The sequence below is a fragment of the Papilio xuthus genome, unplaced genomic scaffold (assembly GCF_000836235.2).
Source record: "Papilio xuthus unplaced genomic scaffold, Pxut_1.1 DF827679.1, whole genome shotgun sequence".
Lineage (NCBI taxonomy): Eukaryota > Metazoa > Arthropoda > Insecta > Lepidoptera > Papilionidae > Papilio > Papilio xuthus.
In genome coordinates this window covers 4,914,164-4,933,095 of record NW_013530970.1, presented here as the reverse complement: position 1 = coordinate 4,933,095, position 18,932 = coordinate 4,914,164, and the positions used below count along the sequence as shown (strand labels likewise).

The 18,932-nt window shown below is 37.1% G+C and overlaps 3 protein-coding genes across 5 annotated transcripts; 1 reads left to right on the top strand and 2 right to left on the bottom strand.

Annotated features, from left to right (window-relative positions):
- Positions 1–670: 670 nt before the first annotated feature.
- Positions 671–2,392, bottom strand: LOC106117684 (uncharacterized protein F58A4.6). Its single transcript, XM_013312087.1, has 3 exons — positions 1,967–2,392; positions 1,649–1,763; positions 671–1,081 (listed from the first exon to the last, which is right to left on the bottom strand). The coding sequence occupies exons 1-3, from the start codon at positions 2,314–2,316 to the stop codon at positions 740–742; spliced, it is 807 nt and encodes a 268-aa protein (XP_013167541.1). The 5' UTR covers positions 2,317–2,392; the 3' UTR covers positions 671–739.
- Positions 2,393–2,627: 235 nt separating this feature from the next.
- eIF3a (eukaryotic translation initiation factor 3 subunit A) lies at positions 2,628–15,760 on the top strand. 3 transcript variants are annotated; one of them, XM_013312206.1, is made up of 25 exons: positions 2,628–2,823; positions 3,029–3,257; positions 3,459–3,633; positions 3,907–4,095; positions 4,520–4,624; positions 4,901–5,109; positions 5,961–6,127; positions 6,642–6,785; positions 7,243–7,447; positions 7,962–8,061; positions 8,419–8,648; positions 8,971–9,163; positions 9,370–9,474; positions 9,832–9,961; positions 10,345–10,547; positions 10,897–11,039; positions 11,341–11,486; positions 11,722–11,788; positions 11,995–12,098; positions 12,380–12,503; positions 12,747–12,834; positions 13,070–13,157; positions 13,194–13,377; positions 13,674–13,735; positions 14,625–15,760. In XM_013312206.1, exons 1-25 carry the CDS (start codon positions 2,772–2,774, stop codon positions 14,663–14,665), a joined length of 3,483 nt encoding a protein of 1,160 aa, XP_013167660.1. In that variant the 5' UTR covers positions 2,628–2,771; the 3' UTR covers positions 14,666–15,760. The 3 variants fall into 3 exon arrangements, with proteins under 3 accessions (XP_013167660.1, XP_013167659.1, XP_013167658.1); XM_013312205.1 differs by having other exon boundaries at positions 6,642–6,779; positions 13,070–13,377; XM_013312204.1 differs by having other exon boundaries at positions 13,070–13,377.
- Positions 15,761–16,254: 494 nt separating this feature from the next.
- On the bottom strand, positions 16,255–18,851 carry LOC106117779 (apolipophorin-3). The gene is made up of 4 exons (XM_013312207.1): positions 18,706–18,851; positions 18,256–18,462; positions 16,637–16,795; positions 16,255–16,448 (listed from the first exon to the last, which is right to left on the bottom strand). Exons 1-4 carry the CDS (start codon positions 18,745–18,747, stop codon positions 16,299–16,301), a joined length of 558 nt encoding a protein of 185 aa, XP_013167661.1. The 5' UTR covers positions 18,748–18,851; the 3' UTR covers positions 16,255–16,298.
- Between the last annotated feature and the right edge of the window lie 81 nt (positions 18,852–18,932).

Below are 18,932 nucleotides of genomic sequence, written 5' to 3'. Positions count from 1 at the left end.
TTTTGTACCAGCTGTCGCCCTCAACTCCATCTGTACGGAATAAAAAAAACATAATTGGTAGCCTATGTTTTCTTCCAGACTTTGTTCTACATCTATACCAATCAACCAAATCCATGCAGCCTTTTTTCTAATAAACATCCAAATAACATTTATATCTTTAAATGAGCAATTCTTGTATAATATATAATTGGAATCTCGGAATCGGCTCCAACGATTTTCATAAAATTTAGTACATAGGGGGTTTCGGAGGCGATAAATCTATCTAGCTAGGAATCATTTTTAGAAAATGTCATTTTATTCGTGTTTTATCCATAATCAACTTAAACTTAACTTTTTCTATCGGTAAGATCGAAATATATTATTCATATTTCATCATTTTAGTAGTCATTCGTACTTAATTATAATTTCCAAAAAACACAATTTAAAAAAAAATACCGAGCAAAGCTCGGACATCCAGATTTTTATATTAGATAGATATCCTTATTCTTTTATGCTGTCTTATGATATATAGTAATATGTTTCGCTAATTTTATATTTACTTTTTGGACCCTAAACAACTTATTTGGTCTGAGAATATACCAAGGCTTCACTTTATATTAGGTATGATTTTGAATGTAATGTATTTATTAGTTACACAACTCAAAAATAAATATATATTAAATTTAATCAATTTTTTAATATTTTTATTGCACATTAACTTAAATATTTTTTTACCTATACAGTATAAAACAATCAAAAATCACTTTACACACACCATTTTAGTCATTTCAAATTTTTCATCACCTCTTCCAACCATATTTACAACCGGTTTATTACATTCCTCTTTCACCTTCGATGATTTTAATGTCCGCAAATATTTTAGCTTTGCCCAAACACCTTGGCACATACGGTTTAGTCTTCTATCATGAGTCTGTCTCGCAAATGCAGCTATATCTCTGACTATATATCTTGCAAGTTTCAACTTTCCTCTCTGAGCATATGCAATTGAGGAATACAATTTGCTTCGTGCTGCAAGTCCATCATCGCCCAACAGTCTTGAAAGTTTGTATTGCCTTAATGATATTCTTCCAGCTTCTTCTGCCTAAAAAATTATAATATTTTGGTTTAGTACAACAGATAAAAAGTCACTAACAATTTACATCTTTTTATTTAGGTCTATATAGTTACTAAACTAAATGGGACCTATCGTTTTTCAAAAATACTAATTTTTTTTTATATATCATCAGGTGGCAAACGAGCGAGCCACCTGAAATCGTTGAAATGGCGAAGTGACCGTTGCCAATAGACATACGCAACTGCATATGCGCTGCCTACCTTTAATCGAATGAGAAGAGGATGCACAGAAAGAAAATATTTTCCCTTTCCATGCATCCTCTCATCCGGAAAGTCCACTTACACTTCTCATCCTTTCCTTATAAGAAAAAGGGTGGCATGGAAAAGATGACTAAACTAGGCCTCCAGGACGCACACCCATCCGTAACGCAGAATTGCTTACACTTCATGCCTGTTATCTGTGTGGTTGTGGTATTTCAGCGGGCGAGCCAGGCCAATTCGTGCGAAGAAGCGGGCTCTACCACTGTTAGTAGTGTAATTTTGGGAATTATAATAACTATGTAATATATTATAATAAGAGTGATTTTTAACTTACACAATGATCAAAATAATCCCCCAATGCTGAATAGGCACCTCCAAGCGTTGACAGCCAAGAAAAGGCATTTTCTATTTCAACTCTAGTCCATATCAAATAGTTCATTCTGTCGTTCCTGGAAACAAATGCATAGAATCTTAGTATCTTTCCACTCTTTCTCTTTGAAAAGACTAAGACACAAAATATTTTATACAAGTCCTACAGCGGTGGAATTTCAATGTAACTGATTGCTTGTTTACAAGTTTAAAAAATTATTAAATGATAGATGTAATATTAGCAAATGATACATGTGGGAATCTTTACAAGCAATGTACTTACCATTCATAATCAATTATTTCTTGATCCGGCGGTTCCAAAATAAGTTTTAAAAATATTGGTTCATTCAGTTGATTATGACTTTTCTGGTAAACATTCTTTATTACATTATATCTGTATGCATCAAAAATTACACATTCTTTTAAAAATGGTTGTAAGAATAAAGCATTGATAGTAAATTTCACCCTCTTTGTTCTTCGTAATGTTAGTGTTCCTATATCATCATAACAATCGCCGATATTTAGACCAATTTCCTTGTAAAACAGTTCATCCGGTAACATGAAAACATCTTTTGTTATGTAGCAAACTGTATACGGTCGTCTAAAAAGAAATAGCTTCATAAATACTCTCATTTTAGTAGGTTATAATAACTTTGACCAAAATAATTGAAATTGAATTGTTAATTAAAATAATGTGACATTGACGCAACAATTTGTTTGATTTTTGACAATGATGATGACATTTCAGTTCAAGCAGTCACACTGACATGACAAGTTAATTTTCTAAATAACAGAACTTTTTTTTAATAAATTATTCATTAATATTTCAATTACATTTTATATCATTTAATAAATTAAATTAAGAAGATTGAGTTAATAATTTGTTGAAACATTTCATACCTTATTGATACCTTATGTGAAGGTCGACCACATTGCGCTAGCACGGCGCCTCCGTCCATCCGCCATTTTGATTCGTGGTCGCTTGTCAGAGCGGAGAGCGGTGGTGACGAATTTTTTCAATAAATTCTTCACTGCCGATATTTGGATAAATAATTTTTTATTTATGAAGTGATCAGAAAGCAGTCTAAATGATGGCGAGATACGGTCAACGACCGGAAAATGCCCTCAAACGGGCCAATGGTTTGTACATATTTCTTGCAATCATACCACGTTGCATGTTCAGCTTGGATTTATTGTTAACTTTTTGTACCTTTTGGACATATTTGCGGTATTCCCATAGTATCACTGTTAAGTTTTGTTTAAAATTCTTAACTTTTGGGCGTTACATCACAAATCACATAAGTATCACGACATAACCAAAGAACATGTTGGGTTTCTCCTATAGAGTTCATGGAACTGGAGAAGCCAGCCAGGGCCTTGGACACTCTTCAGGAAGTGTTCCGGAACAAAAAATGGGCATACAACTGGTCCGAATCGGTCCTGGAGCCGATTATGTTCAAATACTTGGAACTATGCGTAGACCTGAGGAAGTCTCATATTGCTAAAGAAGGCTTGTTCCAGTACAGGAATATGTTCCAATCCGTCAACGTAGGGTCGCTGGAGCAAGTAATAAGGTTTGTTTTATTGAATTCTTATGTTTATTGACCAATAACAATGGTGCAACAATCAGAATATTATTCAAGTCTTTAATAAATTCAGGATCATGTTTATCTCTGCTTCGAAAAACTATATTGAAAATCACTAAATTTAAGCTTTTATTTACTAAAAAATGTGCTGGTGACACATGAAGTGATATTAATGTTTACCAATTTTAGAGGATACTTGCGCATGGCCGAGGAACGGACAGAGGCAGCCAGGGCTCAATCCACACAGGCTGTCATTGATACTGATGATCTTGACAACTTAGCTACACCAGAGAGTATCTTATTAAGTGCAGTCTCCGGAGAAGATGCACAGGATCGCTCTGATAGAACTATACTTACACCATGGGTAAGAGATAGAAAAGAATTACTTTATTTTTTATTACTATTATTTGGTTTTACCAAGGATACTTCCTAATAAACTATTATTTGATTTGCCCATTACAATTAAGCTATGAAGCAAAATTATGTATGATTATTTTTTTAATTTACTAATATTTATTTTACCCAAAAAGCAAGAATAACAGATGAAAGTTTAAAAATTTTGTAAAACAAGTCACTGAACATGTTAAAATTTCTTTTAACCTTTCAGTGTTTCCTTTAACGGGTTTATTTATTCCAGGTGAAATTCCTATGGGAATCCTACTGCCAATGTCTAGAGCTGCTCCGTACCAATGCACATGTAGAAACTCTTTACCATGACATTGCCCGGATGGCATTCCAGTTCTGTCTCAAGTACTCTAGGAAGACAGAGTTCAGGAAACTGTGTGATAAGCTGAGGAAGCATCTCGAAGACATTTGTAAGCCAACAGTAAGTAGAAATATATCAAATACCATCTAAAAATGTTTATAAATTTTTGAAATAATTGCATCACTCGTGCAAGTGCATAGTGTTTAAGGGATGCACATGTAATATAATTTACTCTTATCCAAACATATAGTACTTACACCAAGACACATTATTTTAGCTCTAATAAGGTTAATACATGTAGGTTTCTGAGACCAAAAACACATTGTTACCTCTGTTTTGTTGAAGACAATGACAGGGATCATCATATGTTTTATATAGAAATTTTGGTATCAGAAACCCATGGTAAAATGTTGAATTAATCTTTAATCAATGGTTACACAACTAATCTTATCTAAGATTAAAGGTTTAGATAGATTACTTTAACTAACGTATGTTTTATTTCAAATTATAGTTTAAAAGAGTATTTTTATTAATTTTCCAACAGGTACAAACTGGCAATGTCAGCATCACCAAGCCCGAGACCCAGCAGCTCAACTTGGAGACCAGGTTGTTCCAACTTGACAGTGCTATACAGATGGAGTTGTGGCAGGTCAGTTTTCTTACTAATGGTACTCTTATTTCCTTATTTATTTTGTACTAGCTTTCGCCCGCGACTCCGTTCGCCCGTAATTAAATAAAAACCTAATGAGTAGCATACATCTGTGCCAAATTTCATCATGTTCCGTTAAGCTGTTCCAGAGTTACCTTGAAACAAACATTTATCCATTCATCTAAACATTCGCATTTATAATATTAGTAAGATTACTGTCATACAACTAGTTTTTTTTAAATGTTTTATTGACATATTTCATAAATCAACATACAGGAAGCCTACAAAGCAATAGAGGACATCCATAACTTAATGAACATGTCCAAGAAGACACCGGTTGCAAAGACCATGGCCAACTACTATGGTAAACTGGCGCTGGTCTTCTGGAAAGCTGGCCATTGCCTGTTCCATGCTGCTGCACTCCTCAAGCTGTTCCAGCTCTCTAGGGAGATGAAGAAGAATATCACCCAGGAGGAATTGCAGAAGTAAGTTTTTTATGTTACAATGGCATACTTACTTACTCCGCTGGTGCATCGACCCAAAGTGGGTCTTGGCCTCCGACACAAGAGATCATAATGGCATAGTCTCATCTATTTTTCCATAATATGGCTTGTTTTTTTTTTATTGCATGTTTAAAGAATGATGTAATAATTAGATTCATGTCTTTTTTCATATCTATTTTTATCTAAAAAAGATAAGTTAATGGTTAAATAATGTATTCCAGCTTCTTAGTTTAACTTGTATTTTACAATGTAATTTTAATATGCCTCTGAAATAAATCCCACTTGTAGCCGTTATGGTAACAAGTGGTAGGCCTCGGAGGTAAAGCATTAATGTAGACTTAATACACGAAGCAATTTATCTTTATTGTTTCCGTTAAAAAAGTCTGCACAGATAAAAGTTTTTCATTTATCAAGTAATTTTTATGCTAACAAAGTAATGCAGCAAGTTAATTATTTATACTACTACTAGCGGACCCGACTACTACTAATATATTAAAAATTAATTAAAAAAACATTGTTCAGCGGACAAAATTGTGAATCTAAACCATTCCCAGATCCCCTTGAACACACACAAAAAATTTCATCAAAATCGGTCCAGTCGTTTGTGAGAAGTTCAGTGACATACACACGCACAGAAGAATTATATATATGAAGATTAAAAAAAAGTCAGATTTCTATGTTTATAATGAATTAGTTCAGGAAGAATTCTGAACCAATGTCAATAAATCCTCGAATATACGATATATTATTTGTTAGTAACATAAGCTATATGATAAGATTATTTTTGTTTTTAAGTAAAGTAACTTAATATTATTTATAATTTTCCTATATAGGATGGCTTGCCGTGTCTTAGTAGCAGTTCTATCAGTACCTCTACCATCGCTGCATCCCGAGTTTGACCGGTTTGTTGAAACTGACAAGAGTCCGGTGGAAAAGGCTCAGAGATTAGCCGTCCTGTTAGGTTTGGCACAACCACCCACTCGAGCCAGCTTGTTGAAAGGTAAGGCATTCACATTGCGGAATGATAGAATAGTATTGTATTCAATTTTGTTCTATATGTTGAATATGTCTTTGAATGCAATTTGTTCCTCTGAAATCAATCCCATTTGTGACTTATTGTCAATAAGTGGTAGTCATCAGAGGTAGAGTAATATGTGAGTTAGACGCGACTGATAGTTCTTTATTTGACTATTAGTGTTATTTATACTTGCACATTACTTTTAATAATAAATAATTGTATGAAAAGAAGTATATAAACTCTTTTTATTAAATTTATTCTTAAACTTAATAATGCATGCATAAAATTCTGATGTAACATTATGGTGGTTAATTGTAAATCAATTATAAAAGGAAGATGTGCATAAGCGAGAAATATATCTCGGTCTCTTGGACTGTTGCTTATCTAGTTTTTACTGCATATGACTATTTCTTTTGACTTCTAATCTATCTGTCAGTATGTATATCTTTAAATGTATAAAACCTTTCAGCAACAAATAACATTGTTTTCATTTTAGATGTGATCCGTCTGAATGTTGTGAACTTGGCATCACCGCAGCTGCAGCAGCTGTACAGCTGGTTGGAGGTGGAATTTGATCCGCTCACCATCTGCGCCAACGTGCAGACTGTTGTCAAGCATTTGCAAGAGGAGCCTAGTGAGTGTGAGAAACTTTTCATATTTATCTTAGCTAAGTCTGAAAATAATACCCATTGAGTCGATTAAACCCACAGAACCAATCGGGTCAATCGACTCAACGAAAACGCCCAATAAACCTGATTAAGTAGTTATTTTATATCCTATGGTAGGTAACAATATGAATACGCTAAAATAGCGAAGTGACTGCTGCCTATAGACATCCATACTTGCAGATACATTGTGTACCTTTTATCAACGGAGGAGGATGTGCACTGAAAGTCAATTTTGCCTCTTCCTATGCGACCCTTCCTTCATCAATAAAATGAACTTCCCTTTCTCATCCTTTCTTTATAAGAATAGTTTGGGAAGGGAAAGAGGGCTAAAATTGCTTCCGCTTGAGGCACCATTGTGCAAGATGTTGTGGCTGGCGTCTACCACTTTTCAATAGTTTCAAAATACCTAATAATATATTATTTCCGCAGACTCGTCTCTGGCGCAGTACACGGTGGCGTTAACTGACGTGGCATTGGTGCGGCTGGTGCGGCAAGTGGCACAGTGCTACTCTTGTGTGCAGTTCGCGCGCCTGCTGGAGCTGGCTCACACCACTGACCTGTTCCATCTGGAGCGTCTGCTGGTAGACTGCGTGAGACATAATGATATGCAGATACGCATCGATCATGCTAAACAGTAAGTAACAGTGTCTAAGTTTAATTAGAAACAATTGGATAATATTTTTAATATTGTGAAAGACTGATCTCTATAAGTTAGAGCCCTAAGTCATCATCAACCTCCCCTTATCCCTATAGAGGGTCGGCAGAGTATGTACTCATCCATACATATGTATCTGCCGTCGTACCTGAATCTGCCCCCTTTCTACGCATGTCCTCTTTTCACACAGTCTTTCCATTTTTTTTTGGTCTTCCTCTACCTTTGTAGCCATCCACATTCAATCTCATTACTTTTTTGTTAGAGCCCTAAGTATATAGAATTCTCGAGTCACAATGTTCTTTACTATACTCCTCCGAAACGGCTTGACCGATTTTCAATAAATTTTATATGCATATTCAGTAGGTCTGAGATTCGGCTATCTATTTATCCCCCGCGGACAGAATCGTGGGCTAATTAACAGTGTACATTTCTCGATGGCTCCTTAGTTAGTTTTTCTTTCGTATATTGTAATAAAATTAACTGTGTTGTGTAGATGCGTGCACTTTGGTGTGGAGTCTGGCGGCGGTGAGTGGTGCTCAGCTGCGGATGAGGCGTGCGGTGGTGCCATACTGCAGGCAACGCCTGCTGAACAGGTATCAAATCAGACAAGATACTAATTTCAAAATTTTACTAAAACGTCTGTGGTGCAGTTGGTATTCCCTTGACTGGACCGGACCATAATCTGAAACGTCCAGGTCATACACCAAAGTGTTTTTAATTTGTTCGTTTATCCGACGTACTTATGGTGAAGGAAAACATCATGTAAACATATGTAAACTAACTCGCAGTTTGAATATGGCTTAGTTATCCCTAAAATCGGATAAGCTTGATAATTAGCTGACGACGAAGATGACTCTTTATACTGATCTGTTAATACATGTCTTCTTTTACTTGTAAACACTCAACTTCTCCATTTTATGAATCAAACACTAATTGTAGATGTTATCTAGATGCGTGAACAACTAGTACGTGCAGCTGAAGTACTATCCCGGGCAGTACATGAACTGTTCCCGGAGCGTCGTCGTGCGGAACGTGAGCGTGACCGCGCGCACATGGTGCAGCACTACCACGAGAACAAACATGCTGAACACCACAGAGTATTGCAGCGGCATAAGATTATAGAGGAGAGAAAGGAGTACATCGAACGCCTGAACACCGTGCGCGAGGAGGAAGAGCTACGGTTAGTTTAGTATTGTGTCTGATAGATGGCGCTCTTATTTAAATCAATTTCTTTAAATTGCATAGATTTATTGAATAAACAAATTATTTGTAGCTTTAGATGAGATTGGATCACTAAAATACACTATTCTATGTTTTATATGAGAATAATTTGATGATGATAATTATTACAGCATGAATTAGTTTTTATGTTGAAAAAGCTAGCACTTGTCCACCTTCCCACCTGTTGAAAAGTGATGATGCGGTCGAAAGATGGTGTGCGATGGTTATAATTTAAATAGATAGAATAAATACAATAATTTCAATTTTGCGTGTAAACGCAGTCGTCAAGAGGAACAGCAGCGGTTGGCGGCGGCTGCAGAGGCGCGTCGGCTGGAAGCGGAGCGCGAGGAGCGGGAGAAGCGACGTCACGCCTCCGAGATGGCCGCCATGCGCGAGCGACATCTACGCGAGAGAATTGCTCACATCTCACAGACTATGCACGGCAAGAAAGTACTGCAGAAACTCGATGAAGAGGTATTATATATATCATTTACTGTCGCCGTAGGTTTCTGAGACCAAAACCACCGTACAAAACATATTGATATCTCTGTTTTGTCAAAGATAATGTCAGAAACTAACGGTTCGTATGTCACGGTAGGTATAAATGATGCAAAATATTTTTTTTAACTAATTTTAGAAGACGTATGTTTTTTTTACTAACTTATTCTTACCGGTTATAGGATTTGAAGAAAATGGACGCGGATGCTATATCTAAGCGCGAGGCTGAGGAGCTGATGAAAGAACGCCGAGAGCTGCAAGCGCGACTTAAGTCGCAAGAGAAGAAGGTACGATATTATTATATTGTCTTATTTACAATAATAAATATTGATTAATAAATTAATTGATATATTATAATTAAAATACATTCGTATAGTAGAACTAGCTGTCGCCCGCGTCTCCGTCCGTGTGGATTGAAAAAAAACTTAATAAGTAGCCTATGTGTCCTTCCAGACTGTAGTCTACATCTATGTCAAATTTCGGCAAGATCCATCCAGCCGTTCTCTAAATACCTTCAAACAAACATCCATCCATCTAAACATTCGCATTTATAATATAAGTAAGATAGTTGTTTTTGATCCTTGGAGTCGGATATAAAATATCTTTTTGTTTACTAAACTAATTTTAATAACTCAATGATACAGGTGGACTATTTCGAGCGAGCTAAGCGCTTGGAGGAGATCCCGCTGTTGCAGAAGAGTTTGGAAGAGAAGCAGGTACAGGACAAGGCGTTCTGGGAACAACAGGAAAAGGAGCGCATACAACAACTTATTGGTGAGCTACTCATGATAGACTAGACAAAACATATTTTTACCTACAATTTTTCAGAAACGATAAGTTCTTTACGAATGTCTACAGTGCAAACTCCCTGTTACATACTGCCCGCGTCTTACAAAAAAGCTTATAAAGTAGGTTATTTGTTCTTCCAGACTATGTTCTATATGTATGTCAAATTTCATTGAAACCCGTTCAGCCGTTCTGGAGATGTAAAGTAGGGTTAGGCCTGTTGAAGACGGTGACGGCTAAGTTGACGAATTCGATCAAACTAAAGCAAAAATCAACGTTTAGTGAGAAAAAAACATGGTTTTTTGTATTGACATTATTATCAGTCTATCAGTGGTTAAGATCGAAGTATATGAATATAATATTTGTAACAGAGGCGCGTTCTCGTGACGTGGCGACTGCGAGCCGCCTGTCACGTATGGCTGCGCACCGCGAGCAGTTCACAGCGCGACTGCGCAGTGAGCGCGGCGCTGCTCACCTCAAGTGCTTAGCTGACTTCCAGCAGCGGCTGACATCTGAGCGCGAGGCGAGGCTGGCGCAGCGTAAAGCTCAGCGCATTGAGAAACGAAGACAGGAGGTACATTTTGCAACGTATTTTGAATCTATACGGACGTTGTGACGTCATAACTTACAAATTGAGAGAAAAATGGGTTGGGAAGTCAATCGCCAGTCAGTTGTAACTCTGACTTGGTATAACTTATCCCCTTCAGCATAAATTTTGTTAGGATTAATCATCACGGATATAAAATGTACAGGGACATATCTAGATTGTTATTAATAGTTTCAAATATCTAGGCGGCACACGGACATCTGTGAATGCCCTTCACTCGCATCCACAAAATTGTGTTCTGCGTAACTAGACTAGAACAGAGTTCTGAGCCGCTAAGATATGTGAAAACATTTATACAGTAATGTGTCTGTGTCAGTGGTTGGCTGAGAAGCAACGTGCAGAGGAACGCGCTGCGGAGGAGGCGCGCCGGCTGAAGGAGGAGGAGGAGAAGCGAGAGAAGGAGGAACGCGAGCGTCGCCACCAGGAGGAGCTGATCGCGCTGCGCGAGAGGAAGGAGAAGTGAGTACAGATTCGTTAATTAGTTACTAAGAGAGGCTATTAGTGTAATCTTCTCAATTGAGTGGAGCTGTTTTCTAAACGTTAGCAATAATCGCATTCTCTTTGTTGTACTATAAAGTGCATTTAGAGTTATGGTCATTGAATTAGTCAGTCGGTTTTGTCTACATTTCTGATATTAAATGTACACAAAAGCTCACCCTAAAGACACTGAATGCTAGTTAGAATATAATGTGTTTTTTTTTTAATAAGTTGTCTTTCATTAAAATGAACAATCATTAATATACATAATGGTTTGTGTCAGGGAGCACCAGGAGATGTTGGCGCGTGCGCGTGCGCAGGAGGCGGCGGCGGCGCGCAAGCTGGAGGAACAAAAATCTTCCAGCTCCAGCTGGCGCCGTGCAGACGACACCTGGCGCGGCGGCAGCGGAGGTCCTGCAGCACCTGGAGGTATGAACACTACTGCCCAATACCCAAGATATATTGCCATCTCTTTCATCCTCTGAAAAGACAGATATATCACTAGGATTTTCAATCGAATTCTAAGGTTATACAAAATTCTGCAAGTGGATACTCGACTCACAGTTATGTGACGCTAGAAGTATACAGTAAAATAGTTAATGTTATTCTAGAAGTAGTTAAAAGAGGCATGGACAAATTTATAATAAGTAAATTTTGTACACAGCCCGTCGCGACGACCGACCACGATCCTCGGAGCGACGAGAAGAACGCCCTCCACTCAAAGACGAAAAGTAAGTTTCTTAGTCGGGAATATCTACACTAAGTTTTTTGTTACTAAAAAAAGTAAGAAATAACTATAAATAAAACTAACTAGTCTTATAGTTATTTCTTAGTGATTGTCATTTTGTTAAGATATCAAATCCTTTCGTTTTTTTAGAAAGACCAATATAAGATTAAAATTTAATATGGTAAATCACTAATTCTGTCCATTTTCCAGGGAAGCTGAAAGACCGCGACCAAAAGAAGCCGAACCTCGCAAGTTGGATGAACCCAAGGCGACCACCGGCAGCAGCTGGCGACGCGACGACAGTCGCAGACCAGGTCAGTGACGTGGTACAATGTATAAAAAGTCAAAGTTCACATTATAGTACCTTGTTCTTAAGTGAACAACCGAGGTCAGATAAACTGACCCACTGAAAGGCATTACTTTCTCCCTGAGTTCTATAAAAAAAACTTATATAAGTTATTATGTTAAAAAAAAAAGTGTAACAAGATCTAGCCACACTTTTTTTCGTCATTAATGCGTTGACGAGTTTGTCCATATTTTAGTTCCTAACGTGTTAAATTAAATCACCGGCGCTATAATAAATATAATTTTACAGCTTTACCACCAAGCCGCAGTATGGGTCCGCGTGATGAACGACCACGGTCGCCTGAACGTCGGCCATTACGTGACGAACGTGGCCCTCCGCCTAAAGAAGACCGTCCTCCAGCAAGAGATGAAAGGTATACAGTCACATCTACTAGTGCAGGAACTACATAACCCTATTGGTTACTAAAAAAACCCAAAAACACGACCGTCTAGTCATATGACTAGTCAAAATCGGCTGTCTGACGTTTCCCGAATTTGACCCATTGTCATTCGGGCTACAATAATATCCTATGGACTAACATGTTTATATTGATTATATCGGATGTAAGTTTGGTACTATTTTCTATGTAATATAAGTGAGAATGTTTATATTACAGGCCACGTGTAGGCTACGGCGGACGATCCAGTGGACCCGAGACCGGCAGCTGGCGCAGAGGACCTGCCGACCCGCCGCCAGCACCCACTGTAAGTTTAACCTCCCATAGACAATCTACCATAGAATCAGAACTATAGAGACTTTGTAATCCACAAAATATAGTCTCTCAAAAATACTGAAAAATGATGATGACGATAAATAAGGTTTCGTGCAAGCAATCTTTAAACCTATCTTTTATATTGTCTGCATCAAATATGTATTACAACTAACAATAAAAGTAGCAAATATATTTTTTCAGCTAATTTAATAACTACGCTGTTACAGGAACGTTCATCAACATGGCGTAGTAAAGACGGACCACCGCGTGATGACCGTTATCGTGACGGTCCAAGAGACAGAGACGGGCCAAGAGATCGTGACGGGCCAAGAGATCGTGACGGACCGAGAGACCGTGACGGACCGAGAGATCGCGATGGACCTAGAGACCGCGATGGTCCCAGAGATCGTGAACGCTACCCGCCGAGAAGAGATGATCGTGATGGTCCTAGGAGAGATGACCGTGATGGTCCCAGGAGAGACGACCGCGATGGTCCTAGAAGGGATGACCGCGATGGTCCTAGGAGAGATGATCGGTGAGTTTCAAATTTATGAAACAACCAGCTTGTGCTCGCTATTTCGTCTACTTGGAATTTAAACAATTCTTGTATGTGTTTTTCCAGACAGTGTTCTGCATCTATACCAGAATTTATACAGATGAATCGGTCCATCCATACATTTATAATTTGTAAAACGTTTGAACTATTTTCTTCAACGTGGCATATTTCTAAAGAATTATTTAATGAAATCATAGACGTGCCGTCAAATAATTCCTTTCTTATGATGTTTTATCTCCCTGTCTGTTTGTGTGTAACATATATTATGTATACAGTGAGGGGCCGCGTAGAGAAGACCGCGACCGTCGCCCGCCGCCACCACGTCGTGACGAGAAACGTAAGTAAACAATTTTCACTACCAAAACATCCATAGATTATCTTAGATATAATTTGGTGAGAATCATAGAGACAATATTGTTGTAGAGTCGAATCAAGTAAGATTTTAACGCCTCTGAAATAAATCCCATTTTCAGTTAACCAATAACTAGATAATGGTAGGCCTCAGAGGTAGATAATGTCTGGTTAGACGCGACAGGATCTCGCAGTGAGATATCTGTGTTATTTACATCACAACAAACTATATTTTTACATTATTATGACAAATCTCGCAAACTATGACATTCCTTACTTAATTTTGAAGTTCTAAAAAAATAGGCCAAATGTTCTTCTATGCCAGTCTTTCCCAAAGTGGGCGATAACGCCCCCTTGTGGGCGCTGCAGGTCTCAAGTTGCGGGTTATAGTAAAAGTTTCCTTTAGAATTCTCCGTTAATATACATATATAGGTCACAATAATTAATTAATTTAATTTGAAGTTATAATGGTTTTAAATATGTGAAAATATGGGGGCGCTAAAAAAATATTTATTCTCAAAGTGGGCAGTAGACAAAATAAGTTTGGGAACCACTGGTTTAGTTTATTCTTTATGTATGCCAAATTTTATCAAGATCAATACAGTCGTTCTGGAGATACCTTCTAACAACTATCCATCCATCTTAAACTTTCACATTTACAATAAATTAGCTGTTACCCGTTGCTCAGTTCGCGCAGAATAAAAAAAAAAACTTAATGTGTCTATGTGTTCTTCCAGATACACTACATCTATGCGTTCTTCCAGATACCCTACATCTATGCCAAATTTCAACGAGATCCATACATGTAACAAACATCCATACATCTAAACATTCACATTTATGATAAAATGTAATAATTTGTTTTAATATTCCAGCTCGTGATCCTGATGGCGACTGGCAGTCAGTAAGGCGCTAAATCATCAACAAAATGTCCAGATGTGTCCAAAGTGCTGGTTCACAAATAACTGGACAAATATGTCACCGATCAATAATGAATACAGACCGTTTGCAATTTAACTAGGCAAAGATTCAGCAACTTGTAACACACTAGTTAATATGAAATTATCATTCCAATTTAAAGTGTATAATTTACCTAGTTAAATTACAAATGGTCGGATTTCAAGATAAGTTGGTGACATTCTTGTAACCATTTCGTTTCAGTCTGAATACATACATGATTTACTATTGGGGCTTTTTATTGCGCTTTATATTTACTTACGCTGAACACTTAGGCTATTAATTGCGTCACCCATCATCGTCAGATTAACTTAGATTTACATATTACAAAGGTTATTCCGTAGAAATCTCACTGTGGTAATAATGGCGTCATTTTTATCTTTGATAAAATAGAGACGGCATTATAAATACAATTGTTACTCCTACATATTCTAGCTTGTTCATCTACTTTCTATCATAAACAGAAGAATTAAAAGTTTCAAATATAAAAATGCTAGTTTTTTTTTCTAATTCAATAAATATATGGAGTGTAGTTTTATCATATATTAAATTTACAACTGTTGAATATATAACAAAATATAGCTTGTATATAATGCACGCCACGAATTGTCTACGATCTGAAGTTGGGAACAAACGCAGATATGTTGTCTCTGTCGCACTTATCATGTTCGTATATTGCTGTCTCTCTCACACTGGTAACTTCACGTGAAGTTCGTGGCTAGTATTATATAACCAGTCGTTATGTAGTTTATATACATTTACACGAGTTTTAAATATTTTTCTATGCAATAATTATCGTAAGCAAATTTGCTTTGAAGAATAGTTTTTGTTTCGAATTTATAATCATTCAATTTTAGTTTTAAAGTAAGGTTATGTCAATCGACAGATTCTGACGGGAATTTTCCCGGCATTTCTTTGATAAAATGACATCTGTCAATCTTGACCTTGTAATGATTTTATATATTTCACATACTAACGATTGGTTTTGTCATAAAACAAATGGGCTTCATTAAATTAGGTCACAATATAGCCAATGTACAATCCTAAGTGTTAATTGTTCATTTCTAAAACATACAACAATATTGTATTTCTTATTCAACAATAAATCATTATCATAAATTTGTGTTTTATTTTTAAATTTTTAACCATAAGATTGTTATAAGACCGTAAGACTCGCTGCCATGAACTAGACGTGTGACAATCAACTCTGAACCGATACAAAACTTTAGGTCACATGACTTCAATCATTGATTTTCGGCGCAACAACTAAATTACTAGTTCACAGCTAATCGCGATGTATAATATGAGCGACGCGAGATGCCTGGTGACTCCTACGTAGGTACAAACTGAACAGAGCTTTGCTTTATTCCGACTAAAACGGGAGTTGAAACGCTTGACAGCTGATTCTCTATTAGTTCGGATCCCCACCACAGCTGCTAACCGCAACCGTCTGCGCCAAAATGGCGTACATCAAATAGGCACAAAATACCAAGGTTTATAGCCTGTCCGTATAGTCAGTGGTAAGTCCAAGGTAATTAATAACAGCAATGAATTGATTACAACTATATTATATATTTAAATGTTGATATTGGTTACTGCTTGTTGGCGGCTTCGTGCAAATTCTTCTGCACCTGCTCGGCCTGTTTCACGAAGTCGTCGTAAGCCGCCTTGATCTTTGGCGCTAGTTTCGCGTTCGTCTCCTCCATGTTGGTAGCCACTTCCTTAGCTAACTTCTGTGTCTCCTGATAAACGAAATATTTAGTTTAAAATATAGGTTCTTAGAGGAACAGTAATAAAAATATGACTCACAATATTTTTTGTACTAACTAGTATTGTGCGTAACGAAATACTGGCAATTCGCGATACTAATACTTAGTGATACTTGTACTTTTTAATACTGGTACTATATAATACTAGTACTGTATCCTACCTGTACAGTGTTCTGCACCGCGGCTTGTAACTTGTCTTTAAGCGCGACAGCCTGCTGCTCAACCTCTGGGTGAGCACGACGCAGGTCCTCAGCAGTCTTCTGCAAGTTAGTCTTAGCCTGCTCCAAAGCGTCCTTCACTTTGCCGTTCGCGTCGGTAATCTGGAAGTGCAAATACATTGTCATTGGCTTATTGATTATATTTACTGCTGTAAAGACAAAAACCGACCCTGTGCCAGTGTATGGTCCATCACTGGATCTGTTAAAATATTAACGCTTACGTCCCCTCACTACACTCAATACACGATTGCTTGGCTTTGATTTTAAGTAATATTGTTTTAAATTGCATAACCATAAAAACACATAAAAATCGCATAAAACTGTAGTGAATTTAGCCTAACTAGGAAATAGAAAATCAGTCATGGAAGGCCGCAAACACCTTCTAACCTTCTATAAGTAGACGAAGAAATACAACCTTTTTCCGCCTCGGTAAGTCAATATTTCTGGTCAAGTTTTCAATTAAAAAATACAACATTAACTGTATCTGTCACACAGCACTAGTGAGTCTTGTAATAATTATTTAGTATCCATAATTAACATACCAAAGCAATTAGTATGATACGTTACAATAGTCTTTGTTTTTTACGTATTTGGTCAGTACATGTTAGGATTATAAATTGCAAAGTATGCAAATCACGTAGCAATATGTCCTCTTACAGAATAATAATATATCTTTGACATTGTAACAATGTAGGTCCACTGTTGATAGTTTCAGGAAATTAGTAAATGGTCTTTAAACATTGATATTGGGACCTAACAATGTACCTTGGGGTACTCCTTCTATAAAAATAACCTATCAATATCTGATTACAAAGAAATAAGCTTTACAATGTTTGATTTAGCTATTTAAGTAAATCAAGTCGTTATATGTTAGATGTTCTTGTGGTTAACTCTATCCTTGACAATATTATTATGTTTGCGGTGTCAAACGCTTCTCTTGAATTCAAGTTACATATATTTTTTTATTAATTGAAAAATCTTGTTAGAGCTTTTATTTAATATGTTTTAATTATATGAACAATTCAATTTGTATAATACATTGTAACCTTGAAGTGAAATAATCGGAATATTTGCAATATGACCTTAACCCGACTTGACCGCATGACGGATATTTGATAGCTCTGTTAATAGAGATAATGTCGGATGATGTTCTTTTCACTCGTTCTTTCATCGTTAAAAAAATGATTTTTATGTAAAGTTCAAATGCAATATTCCTATATATTTATAGTATAACTAGCTGTAGCCCGCGACAACGTCCGCACGGAATTAAAATAACTTAATAAGTAGCCTATGTGTTCCTTCATGATCTACATGTGTGCCGAATTTCTTCAAAATCCGTTAAGCCGTTCCGAAGATACCTTCAAACAAACATCCATTCATCTAAACATTCGCATTTATAATATTCGTAACGTCTGTAGCGTCGTACCTAAAATGCGTTTGTGATATTCTTGATTTCTTGAAAGTTGATAGTGGCTGTTAGTAGCTTCATGTTTGTGTTAGCTGACCATAAGTAGCCTGCAACTTTAATAATAGTAAATTTTGTTTAATAAATGCAAACTTACGGCCTCTTGCAGACTGGCAGTAAAAGCTGACATTTGCTGGAGCAGAGAGTCAGAGCCATCCTTGAACGCCTTCTGGACTTCTTGGGTGTTCTTGGAGGAGACAATTGCGCTCAACTGTTCTGAGAATACTTTCTGAAACTCCTCGCCGTGTTTCTGCAGATCTTGCAGCGGCGTGGGTGCATCTCGGCGCACCATACCAGCATGCGCCTGGAATTCATGATTTAGTTTTACAAGATGAACAAACATGATGGTAGGCTATCAGGGATGAGAACTGCTGTCAGAAAGATCACCTTGGACATCAGATTTTAAGTAACTTCACTAGCGTATGCGTTCTATCAATTAATCTGTTAGGTAGTATAAGTTGAAAAGTTAAGATGTATTCATAGGAAAAAATCAAATAAAGCATAAAAATCTAAATTGTATATAAGTTTAGTAACATTATTAACTTACCAGAGCGAAGGTGGCGACGAAGAGAACGATGAACTTGGCCATTGTAACACAGGAGATGTGATCAAGACGAGAGAACCCGAAGGAGTGTGCCGGATGTAGGGCGCGTTTGGTTTATATATGCCGAGGAGTCACGGGGGAGTAGTGGGGGGGGAGATATCGGGCGCTAGTTGAAACTTTCCTGAACAACGCCCTCCGCCCTGTGTGCCCTGCAAACTGTTTACAAGCAA

Coding starts and splice junctions, on each gene's coding strand:
- LOC106117684 (XM_013312087.1), bottom strand. CDS start 2,316: ATGAGAGTATTTATGAAGCTATTTCTTTTTAGACGACCGTATACAGTT. Junction 1,764..1,966: donor GAAATAATTGATTATGAATG/GTAAGTACATTG, acceptor ATTTGTTTCCAG/GAACGACAGAATGAACTATT. Junction 1,082..1,648: donor GGGATTATTTTGATCATTGT/GTAAGTTAAAAA, acceptor ATAATTTTTTAG/GCAGAAGAAGCTGGAAGAAT.
- eIF3a (XM_013312204.1), top strand. CDS start 2,772: ATGATGGCGAGATACGGTCAACGACCGGAAAATGCCCTCAAACGGGCC. Junction 9,475..9,831: donor TTAAGTCGCAAGAGAAGAAG/GTACGATATTAT, acceptor TCAATGATACAG/GTGGACTATTTCGAGCGAGC. Junction 12,835..13,069: donor ACCCGCCGCCAGCACCCACT/GTAAGTTTAACC, acceptor ACGCTGTTACAG/GAACGTTCATCAACATGGCG.
- LOC106117779 (XM_013312207.1), bottom strand. CDS start 18,747: ATGGCCAAGTTCATCGTTCTCTTCGTCGCCACCTTCGCTCTG. Junction 18,463..18,705: donor TCGTCGCCACCTTCGCTCTG/GTAAGTTAATAA, acceptor CATGAATTCCAG/GCGCATGCTGGTATGGTGCG. Junction 16,796..18,255: donor CTGCCAGTCTGCAAGAGGCC/GTAAGTTTGCAT, acceptor TTGCACTTCCAG/ATTACCGACGCGAACGGCAA.